Source organism: Prenolepis imparis, unplaced genomic scaffold (assembly GCF_030444845.1).
Source record: "Prenolepis imparis isolate NDT839.2.m4 unplaced genomic scaffold, iyPreImpa1.0 SCAF_3, whole genome shotgun sequence".
Lineage (NCBI taxonomy): Eukaryota > Metazoa > Arthropoda > Insecta > Hymenoptera > Formicidae > Prenolepis > Prenolepis imparis.
Window position 1 is genome coordinate 9039047 of NW_028141161.1, and position 27397 is coordinate 9066443.

The following is a 27397-nucleotide window of genomic DNA, read 5'->3' on the forward strand; positions in this document are numbered from 1 at the left end:
AGCTAGCATCTCATTTTTTTATGCGAAAATACGAGTTTTTCGTAAAAAATAGTTGTTAAAACAATTTTCTATTTATTTTTATCAAATAAACTTTACGGAAGGACATTGTACATGTGTGCAACTGTACGAGACTGTTTTAAAAATAGCAATATCATTGAGTTTATCGTATACTCGCAAATGTATAATTTCCAAATAAAATAAGCATTTTATAATAGTTTTTAATCAAATATATCGGTTTGATGTTTTTAATAATATCTATATGCACTAGCGGATTCTGACCTCGATAATGGGGAGAGGGGGGGGTTTGCAAAATTATTTTATTTAATATTTTTAGTTTTATGATTAGCTTTTATTCCAGGATCATCGACGTCGATAGCTCTTTAATGTTTGTTTTTTTTAAATTTATATTTTTTAAACAAGTTCAGCAAAACTGTTTCTTTTAATTTGCAAGAAGGGGGGCGTTTAACCCCCCCCCCCCCGGATCCGCCAGTGTATATATATATATATATATATATATATATATATATATATTATATAGATATAAAGAATTTCTCGCCTAATTATTTTCATGCAACGAAATTATCTCATTATTTCGTCCTATGTCTGACTTAATCTATACTTAATTCCTTGAATGCGTAATGAGTATAATTTACAGTGTACCTTATACATACATATTGTATATATTATATAGATATAAAGAATTTCGCCTAATTATTTTCATGCAACGAAATTATCTCATTATTTCGTCCTATGTCTGACTTAATCTAAACTTAACTCCTTGAATGCGTAATGAGTATAATTTACAATGTATTTTATACATACATATTGTATGTATAATTATATAGATATAAAGAATTTCACCTAATTATTGTCGTGCAACAAAATTATCTCATTATTTCGTCTTATGTCTGACTTAATCTAAACTTAACTCCTTGAATGCGTAATGAGTATAATTTACAGTGTATCTTATACTTTTATATATATAATATATATAAAATATATATATATATAAAAGTATAAGATATACACTGTAAATTATACTCATTACGCATTCAAGGAGTTAAGTTTAGATTAAGTCAGACATAGGACGAAATGATAAGATAATTTTGTTGCACGACAATAATTAGGCGAAATTCTTTATATCTATATAATTGTATATACAATATGTATGTATAAGATACATTGTAAATTATACTCATTACGCATTCAAGGAGTTAAGTTTAGATTAAGTCAGACATAGGGCGAAATGATGAGATAATTACGTTGCATGAAAATAATAGGCGAAATTCTTTATATCTATATAATATATACAATATGTATGTATAAGATACACTGTAAATTATACTCATTACGCATTCAAGGAATTAAGTTTAGATTAAGTCAGACATAGGATGAAATGATGAGATAATTTCATGCACAAAAATAATTAGGCAAAATTCTTTATATCTATATTATATATATATATATATATATATATATATATATATAAGTATAAGATACACTGTAAATTATACTCATTACGCATTCAAGGAGTTAAGTGTAGATTATGTCAGACATAGGACGAAATGATGAGATAAATTCGTTGCACGAAAATAATTAGGCGAAATTTTTTATATCTATATAATATATATATAATATATATTATATCTATAAAATATATATTATATCTATATAATATATATTATATAGATACAAAGAATTTCACCTAATTATTTTCGTGCAATGAAATTATCTAATCATTTCGTCCTATGTCTGACTTAATCTATACTTAACTCCTTGAATGCGTAATGGGTATAATTTATAGTGTATCTTATACTTTTATATATATAATATATATAAAATATATATATATAAAATATATATATATAAAAGTATAAGATATACACTGTAAATTATACTCATTACGCATTCAAGGAGTTAAGTTTAGATTAAGTCAGACATAGGACGAAATGATAAGATAATTTTGTTGCATGAAAATAATAGGCGAAATTCTTTATATCTATATAATTGTATATACAATATGTATGTATAAGATACACTGTAAATTATACTCATTACGCATTCAAGGAGTTAAGTTTAGATTAAGTCAGACATAGGGCGAAACGATGAGATAATTACGTTGCACAAAAATAATTAGGCAAAATTCTTTATATCTATATTATATATATATATATATATATATATATATAAGTATGAGATACACTGTAAATTATACTCATTACGCATTCAAGGAGTTAAGTGTAGATTATGTCAGACATAGGACGAAATGATGAGATAATTTCGTTGCACGAAAATAATTAGGCGAAATTCTTTATATATATATAATATATACAATATGTATGTATAAGATACACTGTAAATTATACTCATTACGCATTCAAGGAGTTAAGTTTAGATTAAGTCAGACATAGGACGAAATGATGAGATAAATTCGTTGCACGAAAATAATTAGGCGAAATTTTTTATATCTATATAATATATATATAATATATATTATATCTATAAAATATATATTATATCTATATAATATATATTATATAGATACAAAGAATTTCACCTAATTATTTTCGTGCAATGAAATTATCTAATCATTTCGTCCTATGTCTGACTTAATCTATACTTAACTCCTTGAATGCGTAATGGGTATAATTTACAGTGTATCTTATACTTATATATATACACTAGCGGATCCTGACGTCGATAGCTCTTTAATGTTTGTTTTTCTTTATTTATATTTTTTAAACAAATTCAGCAAAACTGTTTCTTTTAATTTGCAAGGGAGGGGAGGGTTTAACCTTCCCCCCTTCCCCAGGATCCGCCAGTGTCTATATGTAATTATTACGATAAAAATAAATCGATAATTTTACTGAGGCAGCTTGCCACGTGTGGAGAAAACGTAGAAATCTGTTTTCGTGAACTCATGAACCCCATGCCGAGGCATATACAGGTTCTTAAGAGTTCTACTCCCCTTGGGCAATTCACCCCGTTATGATCAAAGTAGTCCTATGCCACTCCTGAGGATCTTTTCGTACGAAACACACCGATGTTGTTGAGCACGAATTCGGACTTGTTTTACGTTCTGTTCCAACACGTGATAAATATAATTTATTTATGACACTTGAAAGTTACAACATTTAGCACTTAGGATCAATTACAGGATCTTTCCTATTTTAATGAAGATTAGATGCTTGAGCTTGATATCTCAGTTTTTTTATGTTGCGACTGAAATAAAATTAACGAAATACAAGAGATCAATAAATTGTACTTAGGAATTGTAATTAATAATTTCAAAGTTATTTTGAATTAATATTTGTTTCTCTGCGCATTTTTTTCAAATAATATAAAATATTTTCATGAATTCATCATGAAAAAATCAGGGAGAATTTAATGTTCGAATTTTAAGGGCTAAGAGAGACAATGTGAATCATATAAATATCGCGACTTAAGAGCTTACAAAAGGAGCGAATGATAGAAATATAAACACGCTACTCTGCTTTCGTGTGTTTTTTCTCTATCATCTTAATATTTCTAACTTTCTCCATCTACGTCATAGCTATAGTGCGACGACTTGAGAAAGGGATGGGAAATGGCTGGAATTAGTTAGCTAATACTTGTTCAAGTTAGAAACTACCTGGGATTAGTTAATCAAGGCTATCTGAAAAGGGAGGATATGGGAGGGAGAGCAACTGACCCTTTTGCAAGGCGCGAGTCAGAATGCGGAAAGTTTGACGGTCGATCATCGGAAGGATTCAGTCGTGATAGCCGCCGTACGCAACTTATCATATCAATACAGGACAACGCCCTTCTCTCTTCGTAGACTGCGAAGATGGTTACGAGTCATAAATCTCAATCTTCCGCAGTCTAAATAAAGGCATTTAGTCGTCAAGTAGCTGAGACGCACAAACATTATTTCGTTTCTAAAGTTGTAGAAATTATTCTTGCATGTCGCAATCAAAGTAGATACGGGAGCATCAATTCGAGTGTTAAAATCTGCAAGCGTGAAGTTTCTCGCCGAAAATTTATAAAAATATATATATATTATGCGTATAACTGCGATAAATATCAGACAAAAGCTGGAACGAATGCAAGGGCGAATGATGCGCGTTAGATATCAGATTAAGGATTGATATTTCTAGATAGAACTCGGATCTCGCGCCCGTGATTAGCGTCATCTCGTTACCCACATTTCGCAATGTCATCTCATTAATTCCGCTGCTGCCACTGAGATAAACTCGCGACAATTTCGACCACCCTCGCATTTTCGTGCGTATCAGCGAACGGGGCCGATATCTGATCGTTCAATCTGGCGCGAGTTCGCGCGACCCTACGATCTCTCTCATATACCTACCTATATATCCGATGATATCGCAGAACGTTTTCCTAATATTATCAGAACTTCCTTTCTCCCTTCTTCTTCTTTTCTCCCCATCGTTTTTCTTGCGAATCTACAAAGTGCCGGAGTGTGCGACGCATGCGTCGCGTGGCTGGACCGGCCGACTTCTCGTGTACTCGCGAAAATTCTCCAGTTAGCGCCGCGACGCGCTCGAAGGAGCTCTCGTTCGTTAGACGGTGGTTGCAAAAAAAACCAACAACACAAACTTTCGTCACTCTTGCGGCCGAGGGAAAAAGGGAGAAACAGATCTGGGAGGAGAACAAAAAAAATACTACGCGAGAAAATTGTTTTTTTTTCCGGAAGTAACACTCGCACGATTCAGTCGCGAAAGATGCAACCGGTACGCATCGCGAGGTAATTATAGCATTGTTTCTATCCGCGGAACGTTTTGATCGTCAAATCGATCGAGACGGTCCGTATGGCTTGTAGTAACAATAAACTGTATGTTTTTCATCGTGCGCGCGAAATGATTTGCACGCCGCATGCGGGGGTGCAATTTGCAGCAGAGAATGCATGCTAAGCATTTCATTTTAACTGAGGAGTGAAGATGATGAGCAATCAATTATATCATTTAGCGAACTGATTGAAGAAGACGTTAATGTCATTTTCTTGTTTATTGCTTCGTGCTGTTAACGATCTATATGTTTCTCGTTTTATATTCTTTAACCACAACACAGGTGAAGTTAGAATTAATAAAACGCGCTGAAAAATTACGATGTAACAAGCGTCAATTATTGATATAATTGACGAGTCACTCTCTCTTGCGTTTTGTTTCAAATACATAAAATAATTATTTATTCTCTGCGCGCTAAATAAAAACATTCTTGCTGAAATGCTTTTGTTCAACGATCAACGATATTTTACCGCTTATCTCGCTTCTATTTTAGATCAATTGATTTAAATAGCAAAACTTTCTTGTGTTGAATTTAAAAAAAATCGAACAAATCCTGTTAAAAATATCCAAGTCTAGTATGAAATTTAATTAGCTCTCGCGCACATTATAAACGGCCGCGGCTTGTGAAATTAATATTTCAGCCGATATAAAATATTTAAAAGATTACCTTCATCACGCGAGTACATTACGTAGCGAATAAATGTGTGATATAAATTAAAATGTAACGCAACTTTCAACATAGAGGCGGGTCACACAGATGGATCGCGACAAAATATTCACGCCAATTAATATTTTGCATTATTTATCTATACTTAAGAAGATTTAAGCGTAAAAATATGCATAGCGTGGTTGAAAGAGAGAGAAAAAGAGAGGGAGAGAGAGAGAGAAATCCACGTGCACCAATAATGCTGCGTAAAATTAGATTCGGCTGAAAGCGCACTCGACCTTCGGCGTGAAAATCACTTTATATCGCGTTATGTATATGGTGCGTTAGAGAGAGAATATACGAGAGCCGGCGAACGTTTAAATTATGAATGCAACGAAAAGCCGGTGCCTCTTTCTAGACTGACGCCAGGTGCAAACGTACCGCGTGTGCACGTGAAAAGTAAAGTTGCAACGAGAGGACATCGTAAAGCAGACACTTTTCTCATCGACGAGTTCGTTTAATCATTACTGTAGCCTGAAAACGAGTACTTTAGTTAGCTTTGAGCTTTGAAAAAAATACTATCTTAAGGTACGATGTGTAATAAAATTTCTTTCGCGGTTGACATAAATGTGTGTCATCGATCATTAGGATCATTAGGATATTAATTATAATGTAGAATTTATGTGTAGGATGTCTTACAAAAAGGAAGAATAAAGAGTTGCACTCTTTAATTATACTTACTTATATTTATTTTACGAAAGGATACAGTAAAATATTAGCACAATTTCTTTTTGCACGCAAAAGATATAATGATCCATTTAAAAATCTAATTTATATCACTTTGTTTAAAAATTCAATTCATTTCCTTTGCATCATTTATTCTGTATCGATTCGAATGCACGCATTTCTGCGGAAACACACGGCTACAAATCGACGCTCTTTACGAGCAGTCAAACAAAAATAAAAGAATTCACGTGATGAATGGAGATTGCTGTCTGGAATATATAAAGAATGAAAGGGCCAAATAGTATGGTGCGATTTCGAGGGATTTTCTTGACTCTCGCTGAGCGGAGATCCTTGTCAGCGCGTGCTCAAGTGCCTCTATTTCACCAAGTTTAAAGGCCAGTTTGTCTTTATCATTTACTGCACCGAGGACTGGTTCTCGGATGACAATAATTTAAATCCCATATGAACTCGCTCGTATCAAAATGAGACTGAAAGTGTTCGTTTACTCGCGAAATAATGATATAGCGACAAATATAAGCATGCACGCGTATTTAAATCGTAAAAAATATCGAACGCGATTGTCATATTGAACGAGATAAATCCCTCGCAAATAAAAGACCGCGTTTGATAGATTAAATCGAATGGAAAAGTTCTCTATTGTTTTGCAATAATTAATGAGGAATTAATTGAAAAAGATCAGCTAATCCGCGCGAACAAAATAGTGATGCGAGACGCTTCGTCGACTTTTCGATTATCTAAATATACATAATTCGGATCGAGAATAAGCAGTAAAAAAATCTTATATCTTATCTTATGTTACATTTATTTTTTAATTACCATATTGCTCCGCTCGCAGTTATCATTACGACGTTCCGCGTTTTTCCGATCTCTCTCGTGCACGTTCGTGCATACACGCACATGTATAATGTATACAATAGGGGGCATAATAGCGCGGACCAGCGATAAGCTAATAAAGTTGGGGCCGGGGCTTGTTAACGTACCTTTTTTTATCGCAAGAACGTGCCCCACCGAGAACGTAATTATTGCTATAGCGGCGCCGGGGCGATTTAATCGCGGCGTCAAGCTGTAACTTGCACCTCAGATAATCTTAAGCGAGCGACTCGATCCTCCTCCCTTGTTCGAGGTTTCCTACCTCCGTTTCGTGTTTACGGCTATTCGAAATCCGGCCACGATTCGCAGTGGGCGGAAATTTTTTTTTTCTTCCTCCTCTCGACTCCCTCGCGTCAAACTTAAATTAAAAATGTTGGCGGGCGCGACGTGATGTGAATGAAAAAAAAGCGTGTCCCACTGACAGCACACGTACACGGATGCATCACCGGGTGCTATCTTGATTTCTTTGATATACAGTACTAATAATTATTTATAGAGAAGAAGAAAGAAAAGGAAGAGAGAAAAAATGATAGAAATTCTTAATGCTATCAACGATATGTCAAGGAGATCCAAGTACTAATGTCATATGCTAGGAAAAAACAGGGGAAGCAATTAGGATTGATTAGACGCTTGGCGGAGGGTTGTATTATATCTCCAACATGACATTGATGGATTAATAATATCGATGTGAAAGAATTGAGTGCAACAAAAAGTATCGATTTGTCGACCAAGAAAAGTTTGCTAGTTACAGTATACTTTCTTCAATATTTATTTACTATATATATAAGCTACATAAATTAAATCGTGTAAAATAATTATCTTATTTTATTTATTTTCTATTATTTTAATAGATATATAGCTAAATATTATAGCTAAAAATAATAGCTAAATATTAAATGTGATATAGAGCAAAAGGAAATTTAATTTTAAATATTTTAATTTTAATCAAAAAATTAATATTTCTAAAAATCCACGCGAAAAATTTAAAATTTATTATAAAAATAAAATTAACAGATAATCAAGGAAAAGAATTCAAAAATTTTAAATTTCGTTCAAACAATAGAAATATAAAGTTTAATGAAATTTCTCTTTCAATTGCTATATTAAGTCGTTTACAACAACTAACTTCTACAAGTTAAAATGTATCTATTTTCTTTCTTTTTTAATTTAAACGCGTTACACTTTTTTTGTTTTTAATTTAACTCTGCAATAGGTAGAGATACATACATCTCATAGCCGACAGCAATAACTGTTGTTAAAATTGCGCAACTGGTGCGCGAAATAGTCTTCTTTCACCAAACCAAGATTTTCCAGACGTCTTTTATCAGCGTGAAAAATATTCCGTCATGAAAGCTCGCGTAATCACGTTTTAGCCGCCATTGAGGATAATTGCCCGGAGTTCTCTAAGCAGATCTAATAAGAAATTCCCGGAGCGTGTTCCGGCCTTGCGTACCTAATTAAAAACTAAATTTGCTAAAATTCCTCTGCGCCAGGCAGAATTTTGGTCCTTCCAGGTTTTTGTATCTTTGAATCGAGGTAGAAATGAAAATTCCCAAATCTTCCGGTTGAAATCTCAATGTTGCAAGTATTCCTCGCGGAATCTTCAGAATAATATTATATGATAATTACAAGAGAGACAATTAAAAAAATAATTAATTAATTATAGGAGAAATAATTCAAATATCAAATTGATCTACATATATTCGGTATTATAGAATTTGGTATTACATTTCTGATGAAATTATTCGCGAGTGATTTACTACGTTTGTCACGTAATAATTTTCATCCGTCTAGAGGCAAATATTATGCTAAGTAAAAAAACAACACCTGATTTTGATGGTAGGCGAAGGTGACACTTTAAGAAATCCAATAAAATTCCTTTTCACGTTCGGCACGCATATTCAATGAATGTCTTAAACCGAGGAATGGCATTTTGCGGTAAATTTGCGAGAACGAAAATCGGGTGGTTGGAATGCCGGTCAGCTTCCGATTGATATCCTCAATTTACGAAAAGATAGGACTGAGAAAATAAGGAAACGACGACGTGTGATATCTCGCCGGGAATAAAATCCGCGCCAAGATTTCGTCGTGCAAAAATACAACTTGCGTTTGCATCAACTCGGCTCAATGTCGATTGATTAATTTCGAATGTCTTCTTAACGAGGAAAAATTCAGATTTAAATTTCAGAATATTCTTCGAAAGAGAGAGAGGAAGAGAGAAAGAAAGTGACTCGGAATGCCTGATTGTGGTGGTTGAGTAGCGAAATCCTCTTTAGCGACGAGATACAAGCTTTTATCAATTGTTATTTCAAAATGTTATTGCAAACTCCAGATCGCTCGTAAATACAATATTCAAGTTTAGTCTTTTACGCCTTAAATTATTTTTCTTATCATACATTGAAAGAACTATTCTCTTATAATTTTATCACAATTAATACTTATCGGGGAAAGAAAGGAAGATGTAAAAAATCCATTTATTTCTTATTATATATTTTTTATAAATTTTTAGTCCGACACTTTTCGATTTCGATTATTTTTTTTCGAGTCACGCGTTTGATAATCGTGATCGAACCTTTCGAGGAATATGGAGCAAATATTGCGAGAAATGTGATCGTCACGAGCGCGAATCTCCGCAGTCACTTGAAATAAAACCAAATAAAATCCCCGCACAAAGTAGGGCTGGTTTCCCTTATTATTATTCTTATAGTGCGTTATAGAATATTACGGCACGAGACAGAAAAATTTCGATACGACGGTGGAAAACTCGTGCCTCGCTCGTCGAATCTGTTTATCAATTCTAAAATTCCATCGTTCATAAATTTTATTTTACGGCTAAAAACATGAAAGAAGGGAGATATAATCGGGTTTAACACGAGAAATCTGTGAAAAATAAATTAAAAGCGTTAAAAGCGTTTTCCCACCCGGGCGTTTTTTTTCTCCACATTTAAAATATATTACCGAGCCGATCCATTGCAACGGCGTAATATCGCTGACAGTTTTTAGGATCCATTTATCCGTTTTAACGTTCACAAGACATCAGCTGTTGCAATCTGAATGCTAGATGGGCAATAAATTTCATTGCTGCGATATGCTCGCCAACCGCTTGACAATTTTCAACTGACGCTACTACTTGACCTGGTAATACAATACTATTGGTCGGGTTTTAATTGTAAACAAAACCACCGAACTATTAATTTGTTTAATTAACACGGCCATTACCCACACCAGTTTGCGCGTGGCTTTTCCTATAATCTATCTTGTCATCCTTCTCTCTCTCGCTTTTTTCATTTCTCATCTGATAAAACGCACGTGCGTTGGTTCGCTCGTGGCGGCTTTACCGTTCTCAAGCCAGTTGACACATCGATCCGCTAATATATAAATGTTAAATTGATCGGAACACAAGATACCGAGTCGCGCAATCGCAAATCATGTTGATTGATTTTTTAAATAGCCGCGAAATTGATGCGATAGAGTGATAAATGATATTAAACAAGCGTAATATACATATAATAACGCACCGTTTCGAGAACGATATATCTATTTAAAAGTCGAGAATACTCGCTTCGGGTAAATGAAACTCTAAGGCTAAAACAAACAGCGAGAGAGAAATAAGAGGAAAAAAAATCCTTGAAATATAAATACGTCTGTTGAATAGACATCTCTTTTTGAAAAAAATTTCCTCTCTCGGATTCTCCTTACTTCTTTAAGTTCACAAAACTTCGTTTCGAGACAAGGCGAGGAAAAATGAAGTTGTATTACTAAAATAACGCCTTCGGTCGAGAGAGAGAGAGAGAGAGAGAACGAGAGCGTCTTGATTCCGATGTTTCCTGAATATGCACGTAAAGTTGTTGGAAATTAAAGATTTGTTTCCCTGTCCTCGGCATAATTTAACCCCGATAAAATCCGAAATGGAATTTCCATCATTTTTAATTCGCGCGAATGTCGCGTTTTTTTTCTGGCATTTAAAATTTTGCTGCCTGCGAACAGCTGATTACAGCTCCGAATCGGCCGATCTTTATTCCAATAAGGAACTTATTCATTTGGATTAGAGATGTCCTCGCGAAAACGAGACGTTTAGCAACGATTTGTTTGTTCAAAATGCTCTTAGCATGCAAAACAAAGGGTCAACTTCGCTTCCTCTCACCCCGCAGAGCAATTAGTACTTCCGCGCGACGAGGAAGTTGTAATCGCGTTCGCGAAACCGTTTGCGAGTTTCGTCCCGGCGAGGCTTTTCATCCCCGAGATATACTCCGCTTTTATTTCCCGCGAATATAACGTTCCCATTTTCGTGGCGAATAATTCTCGAACCGGTACGGAGGTCATCGCGAACTTTTTATAAGCGATAATTACTAAGAAACACGAATTTCTCAAATTTCTTTATTATACCATCCTTCCTTTTTTGCGAGTTTTTGATCGAATTACGCGAACGCTTTCAGACTTTGTTAACAGTTTAATGGTGATGCCGGACGAAGGAACAGAAAAACCATATTTTTTTCTTATATATAAATTTAACGTTAATCTCAATTATAGAAAAATTATATCCGCCAGCAGAAATTATCCTTTTAGATATGTGAGCAATGTGACAAAAACTCTTATATAAATATATTCTTCATTAAATTATCCTTTACAGTTTATTGTTTTAATATATGGAATTTTTTAAATAATTGTTTTCAGCAATTGTCTTTTAATCAACATATTTTTTAATCAAATTTTAGTTTTAAGAAATTTATCTACCTCTCTACTAATCTAAATATCAGTATTTACAATGATAGTGGCATATACATTGTCTTTACGTAGCTTCTTTTCGTTAATCGAAAGAAATCTCGTATTATAGTGCCAATATAAAAAATTTCGATTAAAGCTTTAGCGAGAACTGAGATGCGTTTACGCGGACAATTTCGGAGGAGAGCTTGATCTCCCGCTTTAATCTGCGCTCTCGCATCTCTGCCCCAGATGCAGCAATTGTCACGGCGTCTTAATGATTTCCGCGTCGCTCTCTCTCTCTGTCTGGCGCGATGCGTAATCATCCCGAGTCTATCTAGCATTATCGATACAAGCGGAGAACAAGCGCTCGTTAATTAGCTCTAACGACTTTCCGGTCAGCGACTGCTCGAGTGATCTCAATTTATCGCGTGCAACGCGCAGTTGTACATTTCTCGCAGATGCATCTCGGAGAATTCGACGGTGTCTTCGCCAATTACGATGTAGTGGTTGCAAGAAGGCATTTACAGGGAATCTCAAATATCATGAATTCTTTTAGGAGAATTAAAAATCAGTGATATCGTTTCAACATTAATAATTATGCAATTAATAGATAAATATAAAAATGTTTAATAATTTTGACGCAATAATCAGCAAGAGTTAATTTTAAATAAACATTATGTTATTAAAAGTTTCACTTGTTATTAGTATATTATATCGAAGACAATACTCTGATTATATAAACTAGTTAAAAAAATTAAGTGTTAAAATTTTAGATGCTATTAGAGCGATATCAGATAAAAAAACGCGAGCTATCTCTAATGCATATAATATTACTCACAAGCTTAGAAGATCATAAATGATCCTCTTTGACGAAACGTCGAAAATTTTGCGAAGATCGAGAGAGCGAGGGAGGAAAAGACGAAGAAAGGATTATTGATGATCAACGTAAGACCGAATGTGAATGTCATCGCCCTGTCGTAAAGAAAAGAGATTTTATGATATACGTCTGATATAAAAGTGGATCTCGTTATCTCGGTTACTATCGCGAACATAATCTTTTCTTCGCTATCCAGCGACCGGCATCGCGGTGTAAAGTTTATCACGTGTCAAATTCAGCAGCCACCGTTCTCTCTCTCTCAAGAAAAAGAAAGAGATAAAGAAAGAGAAAGAGACTATTGCACGTTCGATCAAGCCGCGTTTTCCCAGGTAAGGGAGCACCATCATGGGAACGCGTGTCCGCGATATATCCAGGAGCTTCCAGGCTCTTCCCTCAAATCCTTGTGACGGATGTAACGATCCATGACGGTATAACCGCCTTTCCTGTCGCCAATCGTTACCGACAAGTGGCGGAAAATCTTGTCATAAAAGCGTGGAGAAATGAGAAGAGGGGGATGAAAAATGGGGGAGAGAAAAGAAACAAAAGATCGTTACCACCGATTTAACCTGGCTAAGCTTCTTGATGATTACTTCGCTTTTGTACGCGCAAAGCGATTTTCAACGATGATGATTACGATGCGATTACGAGGGACAGATGCGTAAACCTGTTTCCATTTGTCGATTAAACGAGCGCGACAGGGCTTTATACGCTGACATCGATTTTAATTACGCTATCGATAGCTCGATAAGCACCCCAAAAATATTTTTCACCCATATCCTGGCCGCGCCGACCTAATTTTGCTACCGGTGATAAAGTTTAATTATCTCTCTAGAGAGGAAAAGAGAGAGAGAGAGAGAGAGAGAGAGAGAGAGAGAGAGAGCGCGCAGGTTTAAAGGGAACAATAATTTAAATAATTCATCTCCCAGGGAAACTAGTCAATATAAAGAATTCTCGAAAACAATAACAGACGTTGCTTCAATATGTCATACGTTGCTGCATTAAATTCGAGAACCTCGAAGGGGAGCAATAAATAATGAAAATTAACGGAGGCATTTCGCGCGCGGAATAAATTCGTTAAAGAAATTACGCAAATTATTTGCGTAATATGCAAATCGCACGTGGGCGTAGCCGACGTAATTGAAGTGCACGCGCCAATAACGCGTAATTAATTCCATGTATATATTTCCGTCGGCTGCTACGTGCGAGTTTTGCAAACAAGTTACATGATAAATAATGCACAGTATGCATGAGAATAAATTAGATCCCGTGTTGCTCGCCCCGCGTACTTTTCGCGATAAATCTTCTTTCCTCGAGACTCTCGGGTGTCTGTTCCTCAACTCGGAAGATAAATTTCTATCTTTGTAATACGCGACATCGCGGTTTATTCATACCGCATAGGAGAGACTGGCTCTTAGTTATCAATTACCCGCGACACGTTCGCTAGTTTCTTCACTAAAAAATCAAAAAAAAAATCAGCATGAGGGAGAAATGTCAAGAAACTCGCGGTTTCGTTATCAGTGAGATTCAACAAGCTCTGCACAATAAACTTCGATCTTTAGAACATTTCATCATATCTTTTAAGTAAGTAATTATTGATTAGACTGTAAGAAATATATTATCATCAGAAATTTGACGACTGTAATTTGAATGTATTGGGCACACTATGTATAAGCACACGTGTATTATTTTTTTATCGGGAGTGTATGTTTAATAAAATAATTATTTAAATATAAAAATAAAAATGATTAAGTTGTCGTTGACATTTAAGATGCATTTATTGCCAAGTGTATAAAATAAATCGGAGCAGAAACAAGAAAAGAGAATTGAATTCAACGCTGAGGTATTTATCGAAATTATTTTGAACCTCTACGGATCTGAAATTAAGAAAAATCCTCTTCTTAGAAGAGAATAAGAAAAAAGAGGTACATGAGGAGAAAAAAAAATGCGGAGCAAAGTTTTGCCGCGGGGCAGCGGATTGGGAGTGACATGAATTCTGTACATACCTATGCTAATCCATTGAATAGTGCGAGGACGCGTTGTAAAATCCGCTCGATTCCTTCAGTTGCTCAATGTACCTCGGCCAGGATTCAGACGATTCAGGAAAGACGAAGGTGTCCTGGGCGACGTCCCCGCGGAAGGCGAATGCATAATGTCAGGCATGCCCCGAGTTTCGCTGCTGCGTATTTTAAGTCACAGCTGCCGCGTGGATTGAGGAGCGAGAACGGGCAAGTGGAGCTCCAGAGGCCTCCTCCCCTCGGTGCAAAACTTGCGGGAGTTTGTCACCCGGTCGCGAGACACAGTCGCGCACGTGGTCGAGGAAATTGCAAAGTTTCCTGCGGGACTTTTGCGCCACATGTCAATTCCACGACGCGGCTGTTCTCCTTTATGTTTCCCCTGTCGTATGTATTATGCCGAAATATTAACTGCCACATATTTGTTGCCTTCTACATTTCTGTGTGTCTCCGTGCTTTTTCTCTAGCTTCTTCAATTACGGCTATCCGTATGATATAATAAAAACGCGTCTAGAATTTGAACAATCATCGCAGTTTTAATTTGGTACACGCATCTTAATATTTTCACACCTCTACAAGGGTGAAAGGTAACCGCTGTCTTTATGGTAATGTGTTTCTCGAGACTGAGAAAAAAGAGAGAATGGATGACAGAAAAAAATATAAAGAAAAAAAAAAAGGAGAAAGAAAAACATCGAAATATTAACACGTATTATAATATTAACACGTGTTTACTTGTTATGTCGATCAAAGTTTTATGTTATACTTAACTTTCTTTCCTTGGCGTACATAAAGTGTTGCACATTATTAATAAAGTTAGACCAAGTTTGAAGGGTCAAGGGTAAAAGAATCGAAATCTAGCAGAACTAGAGACGACGTCTCTAAGTTCCTTCACGAAAAGATCTCGTAAAGAAATCCTTTTACAGAGTAAAGTGTATGCCATCTTCTTTTTACACTCACCCTCGCGTGCCGCTATTACCCCGAACAGCTCATGATTTATCGCCGGGATATTTTTGCAATGCACGTGACGGTCACGTGCCGGCGGATAACAACTGACATGTGTGTATACGACGTGGATCGAATTGCAACGTTTTAACGTAATGATCATAAGCTCGTTTCATGTCGTTATGAGACGCATGCCACCCACACACCATTTTATATATCGTTCTGCAGAATTTTTTTATGCAAAGATTAGCGACATGATACGAGTCATTTCTGTACCTGCAAATTACGCAAGTTTGTTAGGATGTAAATGAAAGTTTCGCTCGAAAGAGGAATGACAAATTATTTTTCGAACGTATTTTTTGTTATTTTAGTTTGATTAGGGATAAGAGTGAATAGTGAGTAAAAACGATCATGAGGATGAAATTCAAAAGCTCGTTAAGCTAGGGAATAGTCGAGCAATCTCATCAGCACGCAAAAAAATTCTGTCTATCTTTCTTTCTTTTTTTGCCTTCATTGACTTTTTCTTGACTTCCATCGGACAACTCGATTTTATGGAAGCGCCGGTCTTCTTGATTCTCAGTGGGCACATTTTCATTCCCCTAAGGACACATCGGGTTGTAAGAATCCGAGTTATGTTTTTACAAAATTTAGCTTGTATTAAGTATTGAAACAATACAATTGACTGAAGTACCTTGAACGAAAAGCTACCTGTTTTTAAGACGATATTTGAATATTTCAAGAATCTCCTGCGAACACAAATTCTATCAATTTTAATCACGTAAACTTCGCAGCGGCCCGTCAAGTTTTGAATATTTATCTAACATTATGTTAATAATATTCCAATAATATTCATGTAACGTAATTGTAAAAGAATAATGTGTCGGAATTATTCATCGGAAAAAAAATCTCAAAATATAACGCGTTCGTAATTTACTTAAAAATTTCGTCACTCGTTTTCCTGCGAGTTTCGGGAACTTGCGAGCGATCTCATTCTGCCCGATCGTGTTCCATCAGCCTGGTCCCGATGCAATTTGATGGTCTACCGATCTCGATTTTACAGCTTATACCCGAGGTCTATTACACCGTGAACTCGTCGTCATCGTCGTCTCGGTCGCGAACGCGCGATCGACGTGAGAAAAGATGTTATAAAAGATTTGCCGGGGTAGGCGAGGCTAACGTGTCTCGGCTAAGTGATCGATAAGCTATCCGTGAAACAGCAGGAAGCACACGCGTGCTCTATTTGCTCTCGCCGTTCAGTTTATGATCTCGGAAAAGAATTCTCTCTTTCTCTTGCGCGCGCGTCGAGAAACATTTGCGAAGCAAAGCATAAAACGCGCGAGGATTTGCGGAAAGTTATCCCGAAGTCGGGGTCGTGGATTAATCACGGTGATCCCTCGTACACGTGGAAGCTCGAGTAATCTCCGCGTCTCGGCGAACGATCTAGGTTTAAATAGTTATTCTTGAGTTTATCACGACAGACAGCCGATTATTTTCACATTTTAATCCCCCGGACTTATATTATTCTCATCAGGAGATCTTATATTATTTTCACCTCAGAAATCACTAATTCTAAAAAATGTTGACGAATTAATTCATTCTAATCGCGACAGATATATGTATTATATAAAAGAAATCATAAAACTCTTTTCTTAAAATAGAAAATATTAATTAAATGAAATATTAGACGAGATTGTTTCAATATCGAGATGATTTTCGCAACTTATAGAAAATAAAAAGTCAAAACGATAAATGAAAAAAATTTCAGAGAATTCATTAGATGGCATACAATATGTAATACAATTTTATTATAAAAATAATAATAAATAGCAAAGTTTATATTATTTTCAAGAAATAAATTTTTGCGGCTTATAGATAAAAAATCAATGATAAATGATTAAATTTCAGAGAATTAATTATAAAAGGCATACAATAATTTAATACAACTTTATTATGAAAATAATAATGAATAGCAGAGTTTTTTTACGCACTCCAAATTTATATAAAGTAATAACTATTAAGGATGTATTTTATAACATTGCCGCGCATTTAATTCTTAGTCGCGGAACACGAAAGGGTTGTTAAGTCGCTACTAACCCCAATTGCCGCGGATGAGCCTTTTCTGATCTTCACCAGACTAATCTACAACGCGACGGTCAAAGGGCCTCCCTTACAGTTTCGTTTACGATCCTCGAGGGTTCCATGAGTCGACACGTCTTACTACAAGGAGAAATAGATTGCAGACAGCTGTCTTCGTCCCGGTACTTGGAAGAGAAAATATTTCTACCGATTGCCGACGACAACTGACATCGTTACATAATATTTCAGTTTTATATTTAACAGTAATGGTGCAATAACATATTTTGCATCGTTCCACAACTATTTTTACACACTTAGAAATATTTTGACGAAAAGAGATAAGGGAAGCTTAATACAATAAAGAACTGCACGGGCAAAAATCAGCACGATAAGAAATTGAAACGAATATTTTGTTTCTCGCTACAGAAAATCGATCTGCTCTACGTCCAACTTGCGCGCGTCTCCCAAAAACTTGCGGAATACTTTTTACAAGAAAGTTCCCGGGAACGTCACCAAAGTGAAACGTGAACCCCAACTTTTAGTCCGTCGCGAACTTTACGAAAATGTGCGGCCGAAGATGCATTTTAGTATTTCATATTGACGGCGAATCAATAAATAAAATATATAGGGAGAGATGCATTAGAACCGCACAAGAAAAGTGTTTTCGAGATTATAATTATTCGTTTGCGAGCTTCGTCCCCTTCGTCATCAGCAGGAAAATATTTCAGCGCAGAGAGTGAATTCATGGGGGAAACGAACGTCTTGAATATAAACTGACTTACTGAGAGGAAGGAAAGAGAGTCTATATACGTGTTTCCCGTGAGAAGTGTCGCCAGAGGAGGCCAATTCGGAGGGGGCTGCCGGATGGACGAGAGCGCTATCCATTTTCGTTCGGGATCTGAATTTCAGCCGTTTCCTAAACCGCAAACTCTCGAGATCCGGAAGCCCCGGAGAGTCGGTTGAATCTAAATCTGCTGCTGCCAGCAACGATTTCCTTCCTGCAACGAGACGGCTCGTCCGCGGATTTCTTGGTCCCTCTATGAGGTAGAACCAACGAAGAATCACGCCCCAAATCCGCTTCATTAGCGTCCCTTTCGCGATAGAGGATGTTCGATTTTACTTCCAATCATCTCGCATTTTCATACGTCCAACAATTCGGAAACATAAATTTACGTAGACTACGTGATAAGATATATAAATCTCTCTCTTTTCCTCTCGCTTTCCCTCAAAAAATAAATTTATTATATTGAATAATTTTAAAATTAAATTCTACGTGTTAAACCGAGTTTAAAAAAGAATTGTAAAAAGAAAAAAATTTAGAAAACATTAAATCTCATAACATTTGAATTTTAGAAGCAAGAAAGAATAATAAAGTTTTCCTTTGGTTATAATTCGTTTTTTCTATGTTTAAGTACACACTAAAAATTTATTCAATCTAGAATATTATACGATAGAAATAAATTGCGCGAGTAATTTTTTACTTCTAAGCACACACAATCTCGATTATAAATTTCTCAAACGCAGTACGAAGAAATAAATATTGTTATGGCAAATATATATTAGATCTGTGGCATACATACCGTTTGTTTTCAGGATAGCGTGGAATAATGCAGCTGCTGCTCGAGGATGGCGGCGTACAAATTGTCAGGAAGAAGACGTTCGGATTCCTCGGTGAAATAAGCAGTCGCAGATATCGGGAGTAGTAAAGCCGCTTATTCGGGCCGACAGACTTGTTCAGAACTCTCCGAACTTTCGAGGTGCTCTCATGGCAAAATGAAACTTTTGTCACACCTGTTGCACGACAGGTGTAATTTTGACGGATGCTCCTCGATCGTGATTCGTCGAATCGGTCGAACGATTTCGCTCGACGTGGAAGGCAAACGTTTCTAAATCTCACCCGCGTATCGCGTTCTTAAGTTTCAGTATTAACATTTTTCCCAAGTTCGATTCGCTTGAGATGCCATCGATTCGCCACGTCGCTGCAAAACTTGGAGAAATCACGATCGCTTTTTCAAGCTAATTGCTATTCGTAGACGAGATGCGCGAGATGTGCGGATGGTGGTTGAGCGAAAGAGTTCGCGGTAGGACGGGAAACCTTATCGCCAGTTGTGAAAGGTGTTGAAGAGAACTAGGGAGAGCGGCAAGATGGTGGACGTGTTCAACATGAGTAAGATTCTGGATATCTGCCTGCTGCCGGAGGACTCGGACATACTGGAGGATCCTCGAACGCCGACTTTGAGAAGGATCAGTTATGGCATCGTGCTGCCGACCATTTGTTGCTTTGGTATCATCGGAAACATCTTGAATCTCATTGTCCTCACAAGAAGAAACATGCGTGGCACCGCTTACATCTACATGCGAGGTGAGCATCCATCATTATTTATTTCCTTGTCAAAGCCTTGTTCTCTCACGTTTCTGTATCGGTGAGATTTTTATTTATTTGTAGATCAAGAATGCTTTTTTTATCAAAAAATAATTTTTAATGAGAAAGTTTCTTCCTTATCTAGTTTCTAATTTTAAAATCAGTTTTTATCTGTCATAAAAATATAATTCGATTTTTTCTCGATGATAAAATAGAAACAATCTCACAGTAACAAAGAGTAGGTTTGAAAGTAGCTTTTTATGTTGGTAACATCTTCTTAAACAAGAGAAAGAGGCGAACAAGGTGCATTGAAATAAGAGACGACGGGGGAGGAAGAGCGATGCCATTAGCAGAGCGCGGTGTAATAGCTTCTAATAAAGTTATTCCATGTTTACGTAATAGCGGGACAGGAAACTCGATTGCATTACTTTCCATAGCTGTGCATTATCGGACACTCAATAGCGCGTGCGTTCGACTACAGCATCATTAACGCACGCTGATTATCCGCAATTTTTACGATTGGAATACTAAATATCTGAAGAAATATATAACAAGAAAAAAAAATGATTAAATACGATATACATCATGAATTACGGTAAAAAAGCGCGAGAGAGCTTTTCGTTCTTACAAGTGATCTATTGATTGTCGCGACCATAAAAGGCGAGTATTTGCATATCGGAGATGCATGCAATTCCGCGCTGCCCTGATGTAAATTGGACGATCACTTGCGCGTCTTTACAGCACCAAACTTATTTAAGAAAATTTTAAACGAACTCGTCCTCGATCCGGCCTCGTTTTAATCTTCCTTTGCTTTCGGAGAAAATATGCACTCGCTATCCTCTACGAGGTCAGGCAAAGAGCTCGCCCGCATTTCATAGCCGGAAGCAGCTGTCAGAAGATATTTTCCGGCGCATGGAAGATTTGACGTTACATGCCGTGCGAATTTTCCGCGTGGAATTAATGCCGCTTTTCCTCGGCCGGAAAAGGACGAGCATTACTCTCAATTAATCTTCCAATCGTTACGCCCGTTAATTCTACTATTTCATCGTGGCACGGTCATCAATATTCATTGTCGCAGTTTCGCGGGACAACAACACAATCGAGTATATATTCCATTTGGAAACGCGTGCGTCGAGCACGAAAAGCGCTTTCGACTCGAGTCGAGTTAAACCGGCTCAAATCTCATCTTACTCCGAAAATAAACAGCGAGATTCCCGAGCTGGTAATTAACGCGTGCGGTTTAAATTGAAGTTGGCAGTGGGCTCGTTTTCGAACAGAGAGAGACGCGATATCTTAGATATTACCCCACCGCATGATTATAACTGGTAAACATCGCGGTTGCGCGTACTGAAGACGCCAGGTAGGCAAGATTATTTTGATACGAGGCCAAAATAATCGGCGTCTTGTTTCCGACCGAGATTCCGAAACGCTTCGCCCTCGACGACCCTAGTTATTTTTTTGGCGTCGCGCCATTGTTTGTGGCCGCGAATACCGCCCACGATTTCGTCCATTAGCCGCATTTCACCCTTATTAATAGCCTTTTCATCGCCTCCGTATATTTATAGACACTTCGCAAACGAGCAGTGCTATTGACATTGAACCTGTTGCTATGATAGTCAATACTGATTTAATTTAGCCTTATTGTAAGTAGAAATTCCTAGAAAATTTGAGATAAAATTGTTCATATAAACTTATATTTAAAAAAAAGAGAAGCATTACAAGATGTGTAAAATTTTTATTTAAATAGACAAATAATATTTTTTGTTAAAAATGTAAATGTTTAATAATTAACTCAAAATAAAAATTTGCAAACAATATTAAAACAGAAGACTAATAATAGTATTCTAAATAATTAATAATAAGTGCATATTAACTATATTATTTAATAATTTAATTTCTACTTCTCTGCTTCAATTAAAAATGATATTTAAATTACGGAAAAAATATCTTTTAAGATATAAACATTTTCTAATCGCAATTCTTTTCTTTCTATATATAAATATAAAATACTTTGCTCCTGGAATCGGCTAATTTATTTTTCAATTCGGAGAGTGGTGGAGATAAATCCGCGTATGCAGAACGTGATTGCTCCCAAAGAGGAGCGTTTCGGGAACAACGGAGCGAAGAACTGGATGAGATTGGGACGACGGGCTACGTGTTCGTGGCGAAAGCTGTCTCTGCCCGTCCCGTTCACGGGACAGAGAAGATTCGGCGGTTTTTGCGGCGCCGCCGACGTTCGCGCTCGTTTCCGGGGCAACGAGGCCAGTGCATTAGGGAGGAAATTACTCGGCAATTCGATTTTGGTATTTTCGTTGGGTGCGGCGCGCCGTGCCATGCCGTTTCGAATGGCACTCCGGATTCACGGCACTCTCCGCTGGCTCCGGGGGCGGACACGTCCCCGAACCGTGTCTTTATCGCCCGGTCGGGTTCCTTAAGGATTATAGACCGTAACACGTTCCCGCGTATATGAGGCTTCCTCCCGCTTAACTCCGTCGGAGCCGCGGAATATAGAGCCTGAGGGGCTGTGCACACACGAAATCCCGCAAGAGTGCAAAGCCTAAGCTCTAAGTGGCTTATGCCATCGAGATACCCTCGCACTCTGCGAAAGTATTGTCTCGCTCGTGCTCACTTAATTCCGCCTAAATCCCAATCTGACTGAATTCTTTCCTTCTATATTTTATCGATAACCAGGAATCTTGAACCTTTTATTAGACCCAGAGATAAACGATTTACATGCGCGTTTCATTATAAGTAATGAGGGATCAAAATACAAACGACCTCTCCTCTTTCATCCCTGAATAAAATTATAAGTCTGAAAAATTATGCGAAATTTGTGAAATTTTCTGTATGAACTCTGCATCGAGATTCTCTCGGTTGAGAATATGAGATGAGAATCGTGAGACTCACCGGGGAGGATCGGCGTGTTGCTGATTCGATATCGATACTCGATAAAGTTATCTCAATATCGGGGAGCGCCCGGATGCAAGAAATCGCGCGAAATTTCCGTTTTACTCCATTTTCTCGCACACGCGCGAGATGTTGAAAATGCAGCCTTAGCAGGGTTTAAAAGGATTAAAAGAGATCGGTGAGACAGAGAAAGGGAAAGAGAGAGAAGAGAGAAAGAAAGACGGGATATGATGGTATGATCTCACTTGCTCCGCATCGTGGTCGACGTTTCCTGCAAGACTTTCTCTCCTTCTGTTTCATTCTTTTCTTCTCTCTCTCTCTCTTTCTATTTTCGATTACCTATAGCCATATATGTATTTCAGACTTTAATCGCTTTCCTTCGAGTTTCCGGCGCCGGGTTTCCGCCCTTGATCCCGGTATCTATCAAGAAACTTGGTATCCGACGTAGGTGCGCCGACACGTCTATCCTCCGTGAAAATTCTCACCCGCTTTCACCAGCGGCTGTTCATCAAGATTAATGATTTAACTAGCAGTTCGCGGGTAACGGCTAATTAAATCTTATTCGAGAGTGCCATTGCAAATAACGTGATAGCCCGTTATCGAATCGCGCAAATTGCGTTGCGCGATAATAAATAATTTGATCAATTATAATCGCTCAGCCCTGCTGAGACTACTATATTATATAAAAGAGAGCGTTTCGTAAGACTGCAATTTTCGAAATATGACATTAAATACGCAACGACCTAATAATAATGTAGTGAACGTCTACATAATTATAAAATCAATCGCAAAGGTTCCAAGTCAGCTTTGAGATTATCGAAAAATAATGTTAAAACCGAAGAATATTATTGCATATTTTATTAAATATAAATATAAATTTAAAAATAACTAAGAGATAAATAAAATACTCATCGACAAAATTTAATTCATCAGCGTTGCAAGGAGGATCTGTAACACAAAAAGATACATTATACATATATATAATCCAGGATTGTGTATATAATAGGAATGACCAAATAAAATTCTAAAAATATCTCACTGTTGTAATTCTTTGATGTAATTCGAGTTTCTATCACTATTGTTGATTTTGCTATCAAACAAGATATCTATTTACGTAATAAAAGAGACTCGCAACGGAGATCTACTCCTCACAAGATCCATCTTACATCTTATACTGGTCACTGTTGTCGGAAGAAAACACGAAGTTTATTTGTATTTGAAAACGTTCTGTAATATGATAGAAAATAAACTACCAATAAAAATAACTAAAAAAGAGAAGAAATAATATTTTATATATCTTATTATAATTTTTAATTAATTATTTATTTTTGTGCGATATACTAATATTAATATCTCTTATTTATATCTGTTCAATTATGTCTATTATTTTAACAAAAATCAATATTGTGTCATAGCTCACGTTTAGTGATTCTTTATTAATAATTTAATTAATAATTCTGAAAGAAATTGTGTCTCGGACCTGCATTTAATTATTACATTTTTATCTATCTTTTCACACTTTTTTTCTTACTTATTTAATATTTTAAACGTTTCATAATAAACAAACGTGCTGTCTATCAAATAAAGAATTTTTGAAATAAATATCTAAAACCTGTTGGCAAGCTCTATAAATTCCGCACTAGAAGATTTATCTCGTATGATATATAAAATATCAAGAAATTGAACGGAGAGGGTCTCTGACCCTCGCTATTTCACCCATATGATAGACGATGGCTTTCGTGCCATCCGCTATAGCCAATAGAATAGACAGTCACTTACACGTACATACGAGTACATAGAAAAGTGCACATGTACCGAGTAGTCCCTATCGTCGTTAGAATTCCGAAGAAGTCGGCGCCAATTTCATTAGATAAGCGGACGTGCCGTGTACCAGTGTCTATACGTATCCATACGGCGGCTAGGGCTGGAGCATCAAAATTCCAGCGGCATCAGATATCAGAGCGAAAAGCTACCATCTCGATGGTAGCCGTCACGGTAGCGCTCGACGTGTCGAAGGAAGGAAAGAAAGGAAAGCCTTTACCCGACATTTCCAGTGTCGCGCATCACGTGTACGCGTGCATCACGTATGCACCGACGTGTATGCAAATAAGCGAACGTGCAACGTGCTCGTCACGCGGAGCGAGTGCATCGATATGCGCGACGTACGTCGCCGAGGACGAGGACGAGGATGCAGGCAGGCAGACAGGCAGGATAAGAGGATGCGCGAAGGGACGTGCCTTTGAGCCTGGAAATATCGCGCGAATCGCGAAGGGTGAAAAAATTCGCGCGTTGAAGGAAGCGCGATTCGAAACAGCTGATATATTATTATTGTCATCATCGAGATTCATTAGAAGAGATCCTCTCGCGCGCTGCACCATCGTCGACTTTACATCCTCTAATGGCTGGCTGAAACATCCCGCGATGCGCGAAACGACATCGTTAAAGCGGTGCCCGCCACGAGATATCTCGCGATAAACGCGCGATCGTCGCGATCGCGAATGAGAGCGGCGAGGATCCGTCGTTTTCCCGGCTTTCCAAGTCGTTCTATTACGCCATGAGCGTTTATTGATACGTCGTTTCCATTTCCCGAGATGTTCCCGCCGTGACCCACTTTGTTTTCACCGCGCTTTCGTTTACGAATGCCACGCACGATAGATAAGCGGTCGTTTGTATCCTTCGCTTCTCTCTTCTTTTTCTTCTTCTTCTCGTGTCTATTGTTGTAGCGACTGAACACGCGGATTTTCTATACCGCACCAGATGGAGTCCAACCTCGTATTTTCGCGAAATTATTTCAAGAGCGAGAGATACCGACGTCACCGAGCGATTTATTTGGAATTCGCTAAATCTGGCAAGTAACGAGAATGCGAAACAAGTGTGTGACGAAGAGAAAAAAATCACACATTTTAAAATATTTATTTTATAAATTTATCCTGCTTCCTGAAAGGTTTCCTTGAAAAACTCGATGCTAGATAATTTTTTTGAACGTTACGAAAGAATTGCGATAAAATTGCAGACCATAAAAATGATCCTTGTTGAGAAGGAAAAGAAAGAATTTTTCTGTCTTACAGTCCAATGATCGATACATCGAGGTACAGCGAGAGATGGCGAGAAAAAAGGGATCGTCCAAGTTTGATTATCCCGCAGGGAAGACAATCAAGCTCCCGCAACACGCGCTGATCAAAGGAATTATCAGGAAGCGGAACACGCACTCCGCTACGAAGTAATTCCTTTAACATGTCGCACCTGCGCGCGCGTGCAGATTTATTCTATTTTTGACACTCCGAGAAACCTCGTCACGCGCGAACAGTGCGCAGTCAGCTGAAAGAAAGGGAGACTCATATTGTTCGGCATAAAAAGAAGACCCCGTTGTCCTTAATTTTTTACGCAAGCAGCGGCAATTTAATGAAAGGAATTGTGCGTGTCTGGAAAGAAAAGGTAGTCGGAAATATTGCGTGACGTCGATTAAATATACAAAGAATCTGAAAGTATTTATTTCATCGAGATTAGGCGGAATACTCTATTAATTCATTCGTTCGCATCAACGAAAATGAAAAGCTCCCGCGGCAAAATTAATGTTCCTAAAAATCAGAAATATATTTCGGAAGGTAAACTTTTCTCTGAATTTTTCTTTATTTCTTTTATTAAACGATATTGAGATTCCGTGACAAAGTGATTAAGTGATTAAGTGAAGAAGATACGTACAATAATTATAAATCTTTGCGCAAAAAGCGAGATTTCGTCGTCTGAAAAGTTAATTCGCAAAGCTACGTCATGATTAATTACGAAAGCAAACCGGGAACATTATCTCTGGGAAGACATAATATTTATAAAGCCGGATAAATCCGGGGGTTGGAGAAATAAGCTCTCGGTGGGAACAAATAAGCCTTATCCAACTGCGCGCTTATAGAGTGTCTTGTTTCCGAATATTCTTATCTTATTTGGAAAGATATATTTAGAGGAGAGCGGGGGAGATGTGTCGATATTAAAAGGAAGGAAATATATCCTTTTTGATTCTTCGGATTCTTCAAATCCTCTGACTTTCAAGATCTATTAATCTCGTCTCGCGATATACAAGCCCTCTGTCCTTGCCTGCCTTATGGATTCCTCGTCGCTGTTGCAGGGAAAATCTGCTAAATCTACACGGGCACAGGCCGTGTTACAGATCCAAATAACAGTGTACTCGAACTACTTCGGGCTTTATGAATATTAACGATCGCACGTGAGAGTACTGTCGTCCGTTCTCGCTGGGGAATATTAACTCTACTATGGCTAAACAACTCGGGCTACGCGAAATAGTATTCGATTCCGAAATCATTACTGTATAATTTTTTTACGTCAAAACAAAACTCCGAAATTCACCCATTATTCTCGACATCTCGCTTTCCTTTCTACACAAGTTAAAGGGCAACCGCAAAATTATCTCATAATTTGCTATCATTACGTCGACGGATGGATGTAGACTTCAAG

The 27397-nt window shown here is 37.2% G+C and overlaps 2 protein-coding genes across 5 annotated transcripts in view; one reads left to right on the plus strand and one right to left on the minus strand.

The window, feature by feature from the left end:
* Positions 1 to 4518: 4518 nt before the first annotated feature.
* LOC145934034 (putative G-protein coupled receptor B0563.6) overlaps positions 4519 to 27397 on the plus strand; it is a 39896-nt gene continuing 17017 nt past the window's right edge. The window contains exons 1-2 of one of the 3 annotated variants that reach the window (XM_083034226.1): positions 4519 to 4747; positions 19255 to 20023. In XM_083034226.1, coding sequence (XP_082890352.1) covers positions 19807 to 20023 — 217 coding nt within the window. In that variant the 5' untranslated portion in view covers positions 4519 to 4747; positions 19255 to 19806. The remainder of the gene's footprint in view (positions 4748 to 19254; positions 20024 to 27397) is intronic. The other 2 variants (XM_083034224.1, XM_083034225.1) reach the window with 2 other exon arrangements.
* Positions 23390 to 27397, minus strand: part of LOC145934038 (uncharacterized) — a 96658-nt gene continuing 92650 nt past the window's right edge. The window contains exons 7-8 of one of the 2 annotated variants that reach the window (XM_083034234.1): positions 23970 to 24157; positions 23390 to 23878 (exon numbers count right to left, since the gene is read on the minus strand). The gene's annotated coding sequence lies outside the window, so the exon portion shown is untranslated. The other variant, XM_083034235.1, reaches the window with a different exon arrangement.